General features: G+C 34.3%; 1 protein-coding gene across 1 annotated transcript in view; it reads right to left on the bottom strand.

Annotated features, from left to right (window-relative positions):
* Positions 1 to 2288: 2288 nt before the first annotated feature.
* Positions 2289 to 6145, bottom strand: part of LOC136797453 (myosin heavy chain, clone 203-like) — a 45559-nt gene continuing 41702 nt past the window's right edge. The window contains exons 19-22 of the mRNA XM_067054028.1: positions 5845 to 5901; positions 4885 to 4956; positions 2716 to 2805; positions 2289 to 2352 (exon numbers count right to left, since the gene is read on the bottom strand). Coding sequence (XP_066910129.1) covers positions 2289 to 2352; positions 2716 to 2805; positions 4885 to 4956; positions 5845 to 5901 — 283 coding nt within the window. The remainder of the gene's footprint in view (positions 2353 to 2715; positions 2806 to 4884; positions 4957 to 5844; positions 5902 to 6145) is intronic.

Genomic DNA, 6145 nt, shown 5'->3' with positions numbered 1-6145 from the left:
AAATATATATATGTTACAGAAAAGGATGAATTAAAATAAGTTTTATTCGATTACGAATATAATATTTTTTAAATACAAAAGCACATTATTTTTGAGAACGAATTTCAAAGAGCTAAATGTCAATGATTTCGAATTCTATACCTTATCGGCCATTTTTACACCGGCCCTTATTGGCGTTATTTTTGGGCTTGTGGCGTAATAAGGGCCGATAAGGTACCTTACAATTCGAATAAGATCTAGTGAGAATTCCCAAATTGATTTAGAATTCAGTGAAGGCTTTACAATAAGGATAAAATTTCAGAAATTAAATTTTCATTGGATATTTTGATCCATTCTTATAGTTGGTTTAAGGTTCCAACAGGTTCCACTGGCTCTTCGACATCTGTTGGAAAAAAAGTTAAAGACCTACTACATTCAATCGAGATATAGAGTTTTTATGGAGAAAGTACTTTAGGCGTACAAACTTTCGCGAGCAGAAACAGAAGCAGAAAATTCTTGAAAGGGCAATTTGCGAAAGTTTATGCTCGCAAAAGTTAGTACGCCTAAAGTACACAAAAACGTAATTTACAAATCAAACAAAAACCATGTCCACTTAAAAACTTTATAGTGTATTAAAAAGAGTTCTATTTAAAAATAATTTAGTACTTAAAGTATATAGAATATATTGTTATTAAAAATATTGTATTAATTTACCCCTTACCCTACCCTGAAAGACTAAAAACCCGAAGACAATGTTATTGTTTTAATGGGCTTCGATAATTTATTCATTCGCTCACTTTATTTATTCATTCACTCTTTGGTTCGTTCATTCACTCTTTGATAGCTCATCCATTCATTCATTCAATCATCCATTCATTCATCCCTGCCTGATTAGATAATAACTAAAGTATCATAGAATACATGCCGAAAATCCACATCTCAACATTTTCAATGATTAATTTGAATATCAAATGATCCATGAGTCGTTCCCAATCCACTGGTATTGTAGGAGCTTGCGAGGTCCACACTTTTACCGGACACAGGCCGGTGCGGCGTCTTGGAGCCGGGTGTCACAGTCCGTAGTTCAGCGTTGGCTGATTTTCTACGTAAGTGACGTTTCAAATCCTAAGGAAAAAATGTGTTGGTTGAGAATAGTGTATTCATGATATGCACCACTGCAATGTCCTGCAATGTCTTCTGACACTACATCACGGACTCAACAGCTGATTGGTTGTAAGTAACGTAAAGTCAGTCAACACGTTACTTTCAACCAATGAGCTGTTGGGTTCTTGGAAGACAGTGCAATGGTGCATATCATGGATTACTTGTTGAATATGCACTAGATCAGGAAATCAAATTTTTCGAATTCGAATAAGCCCAGCAGAGTACTTTTTCGTATAACAACATATAAATTATTGACACCTGTTTCAAATAAACAACCCTCCTAGAGGGAAGCCGTATATTCGAAGGGGGCGTTTAATTGAGGGAAGGGGCGATAATTAAGAATTTTTCCTTGAAGGAGTGGCACTTATTCGAGGGGGCGTTTATTCGAAGTAATACGGCGATTGGTCTTAAAGATTACCTTTTGCGAGATGAGTCCTTTGTACAATCTCCCATCAATACCCTCGATGTCAACTTCACCACTGAAAAATTGGACACGAAAAAGTATTAAAAATAAACTGCATAATTAGATAAAAAGCATATACCCTTTAAGTTGATCAAAACAAAAATAGATTTTTGCTAATAGAGATTTCCAGTTTTTAGGTCATACAGTCAACTCACTATAATTTGAACCTCTATTTATTCGAATCTTTCTCTAATTCAAACTAAAATAATGGTCCTCTTAGCTGAAAAGTGGTTTAGATTACTCTCTGTAATGCGAATCTTTCTCTATTTCGAAGAACAAATTCAAAAACGTTCCCCTGAAGATCGAGTTAGAGAAGAATGAACTGGATAAAGAACACATGAATATAGCAGTATAGGAGCTGAGATTCAAAAAATAGAGGAAAAAGGTTACGGTTAGTAGGCAAGTTCTTAGCCGGTACAACAACTTTAGGTTACGGATCACTAAATTCACAACCTTCGTCAGGGTCTTATGAGAATACCCAGCCGGTACACAACGCTGTTTCAACGTTTATCTAATGTTCACAACGTCCATATAACGTTAGATGAACGTTGAAACAACTTTGTGTGCCAGCTGGGTAGTGATAACTTCTCCAGATAATTTTGCTTAGGAAGGTCACTAGAATCGAGTTATAGCGTGTTAAACACTTTGATCATCATAGTAACTTCTATCAAATAGAAATGACTTACTCTACAAAGTCGTCAACGTCATATCCATATTCTAACACAGGCTGGTGACTTTTGCTTGAGCTGAAATTTCAAGAGGAAAAAAACAAAATTAAAAAGTACAGCACAGAACTTCTAGCACAGAGACATGGTCAAAGAAATGTGACAATACATTATAAAGTTAAACTCAATACAAGTTTTGATATGTGTATCCAACGTTCAATTAAATCATTGTAGTTTACAGTAATATTTCCCAATCTGAAGATATTAGAGTATGGTCGAAAAACGTTAAAACAACCTTCACGAGTTTATGTATGTATATCAAGACAAGTCAAAAGCTAACCATCGCCGTCGAAGAAAAACACACATACATAATTTCACTATAATATACACATAACGTTAGATGAACGTTTAAAAAACGTCGGCCTACCCAATGATTAGACTTACCCAGTTCTGGCTTTTTTGTTTTTCAACGATTTAGTGTGTTTACCACCGACTGGTCTCGTCAGTTCACTATGTGTCTTGTCACCTTTCAATCTGTAAATAAAGTCGTCAAGTTTTAAACGCTTTGTGAGCAACGTCTGACATTGATATGAAATAAATATTTTATTTTTTGTTGCCAGATCTTTTAAGTCTTTTAAGGACTGCTATCATCCTCAATGAGCTTTTTATAAACCCTGGAGGCAGTTTCTCATACCAAAGATTTATTATACACTGGATAAACGACTCATAAAACGGTGGAGAGCGATCATTGTATTTTCATTGTTTCAAAAACAATTGATGTTCTAGCTTTGTCCGCAAAGGACAACTGTCATGGCGGCTCGAAGATGTCTGATTTAAAAAAATGTTTATCAGTCTTATTTTATAAAAGTTCTCTAGCTCTTTCTTTTTGTACATTTGCAGAAAAAAAGTTTGAAAGTAGGGCTAGCAGGATACATCTGTAAAATCTAATGTGAGAAAAACATCATTAGACCAGAAATTCAGACAAAATGCTTATAATGACACGAAATTTTCAATTGGAAATATCTTTCCAAGACTGTCCCCAGAAGAACTGAAATTAACATACATAAGACTTGAGTGTCTTGGCTCCACTGTGGTATGAAAGTCCTTTGGAGGCACGTGGTGGCAAGGTGGTTTTTTTGAGGTTGAAGTTTGAAACTTCCCGGTGTCAACATAAAATTTCTTATACACAACACGTCTTTTGCATCTTTTAAACAGCTTGAAACGTCATAACGACTTGTAATTAGCAATTAAGTGGAAGAATCTGACTCTCACAGGAAAGTTTTAAGTCTCTTTTGGGAATTGGATGAGTGATTTTCGATAAGAAATGCAATAAAAATGCTTCGAAAAATCATTTAATGAGGGAAGGAGAGTGAACAATAATATCATTACTGCGGACATAGCTAGTACACGAGAAATCGGCAAAAATCTGTTACTTGTATATCCAGTGTATAATAAATCCTTGCTCATACCATGGAGGTAATAAAAAGAGATGGAGATACCACTCCTACTATTTTATTGTAATGTATCGTTGATAGCAAACTGTTGCTTTGTTGCTTTGGGAAAAGGCCATTAATTTTGCTTTCGCTCATGGTAATACTTGAGTCGAAGAGAATTTGAATAAAATAACGATACATTTTTAATTGGTTTATTTTGTGATGACAGTTTTGTTGATAAAACATAAGAAAACCTTGCAAGAATAAGCACAGAACATCGAATTTGAAATGTTCGCTGCTCAGGGAATCCTCGGCAAATTTTGTTAATTTTTACATATTTACTAATGCCAATCTTTCAACTATATTCTATCAAAGTTTTGAGGCAGCTGCTATTTTAGATCTAAAGATATTTATAGCAAAGAACCTTCCACAAACATCAAAGAATTCGAAAAATTTGAAGAAGTTTACCTTTCGAACGTTTCCCGATAAAATAAAAACTTCTTTTAAAACTATAAAGAAATTATTACTCGAAAAAAATTTACCTAAAAATACGAGGTTTAGTTGGACAGAATAACTTTACTTTAGTTCTTATAATCTATATCTTGACTGATTTTTGCTATCAAGGATTGGTAATCAAAGGAGGCCGATTTGAAAGAAATTTCTAAAGAGTTTTATGACTTCTCTGGCTATTACAGAAAAGTTGTTACTCCATCTAACTTTTATTACCTCTATGCTCAAACCAAGCAAAGCGAACTTTTTGGTGAAGTAGCGCCATTGGATGCTAGGTTTTACGTTTTATCACTGCAATGGCTTCTTTGATGGTGTAACAGGGTTTATAGGGTTAGTGGTCATCACTCTCTGGCAAATTTGAAACAACAACCTTCTTTAAGGTAGTTAATTTTAGCGGGAATATAATTTTATGAATGACAGAAAAGGATAGAATGTAAGTAAAAGATTTTCAACAAAGCCGCACTTTGCTAGCATTAGTTAGTTAAATTTAGGTAATAAAGAGGCGTGATTGAGCCTTTTTTTTGACGTAATGGCGTGATCTATGATGGGAACGTTTACAGAAGTTTTTTGGTTAGATAGGAGGTTTCTTTTGCGTGATGGTGTGATCAGGGAATCCTCTCGGGGACATCATATTACATACAATGTCGATAAACATATCAATAGCACTCACATTTTTTGTAAAACGCGAAGTTGATCCAATTCGTAAGCGTTCAAAGGGCGTCCTCTGACTGTTTGAAATGCACTGAAAAGTAAATTAATGTTTTATGGTTAAAAAAATAGACACGTACGTTCAAAACTTTTAAAGGAATTCTAATCACTAGGGGAAGGGGATACCTCAAATAATTTGTATTTCTATAATTAATATAAGCAAATATTTTTTTCATGTCTAAAGAAACAAAGCCTGCGTTTTCAGGGCACGGTTGATTCCTGGTACATGTTTTTTATAAGAACAAACTAAGCAGGAGCATAAGGCTTCGATGGCAAAAAAATAAGAACAAGATTTGAAAGCTATGCAGAGCTATACAGACTCTGAAACCCCCAAATTGCCCGAAAACTCACAAAATGGTAAAAATAATAATATTTTAAGGCATAAAGCTCAACAAGTCACATAACACATCCAAAATCATCCGAAAATTTTAAATAAATGTGCCCAAAATATAGACCTTTTAATAAATTACGCCACGAACATCACTTGCCTCGTATTCAAACAATTACCATATAGTGATTATGTCCCTTGAGACATTAAATGATTTCTTTATGTATAGTAAAATCAGCTGGGAGTAAATCACCATGGCAATAATTTCAAAACGAGGCAAGTGATGATCGTGATGTAATTTATGAAAAGGTTTATTGAGATCGACATCGAGTACAGGGTGTCCCTAATTAAAGTATCGAGTTTGAACATGCGATTGAGTAGAAAAGTTTGTGTGTGTTATCGCTAAAATATAAGAACGTTCTCCATCACACAGGCTTATTACAAAAGGTAGTTACAACGTATAAATTAATCGAAATGGCAAAGAAAAAAGAGGGAGAGCTTAAAATACAATTTTGTGAACACGCACATAAAACTTTCTACTCATAGTTGTGTTTCGACTCGATACTTTAATTAGGGACACCATGTACATCTAACCTGTTGGTTTGCATGGTCAATGGACGATCACAAGATAAACAATTGAACTTCATTTGTCTGGAAAACAAGATGACATTTTACTGTAAATTTAAGTAGTCAAAGCAACTTTTTTTTGTCTCAGAAATCGACTTTAAACAACAAGTTAGACAAGTTTAGTTTTGACAGAATTTTGTTGAATTCGGAGACGAAAAAGCCTTTTTTTGTATATTGCTGAGAAGAAAACTTTGAATTTTGTACACTGAAAATTGTAAGAAAGTCCGAATCGAGTACAAAAGGAGAGCTGCACTTTTTTATCCGAAGA

Source organism: Clytia hemisphaerica, unplaced genomic scaffold (genome assembly GCF_902728285.1).
Source record: "Clytia hemisphaerica strain Z4C2 unplaced genomic scaffold, Clytia hemisphaerica genome assembly, whole genome shotgun sequence".
Classification (NCBI taxonomy): Eukaryota; Metazoa; Cnidaria; class Hydrozoa; order Leptothecata; family Clytiidae; genus Clytia; species Clytia hemisphaerica.
The sequence above is the reverse complement of the archived record's forward strand: the minus strand, read 5'-3'. Positions and strand labels throughout refer to the sequence as shown.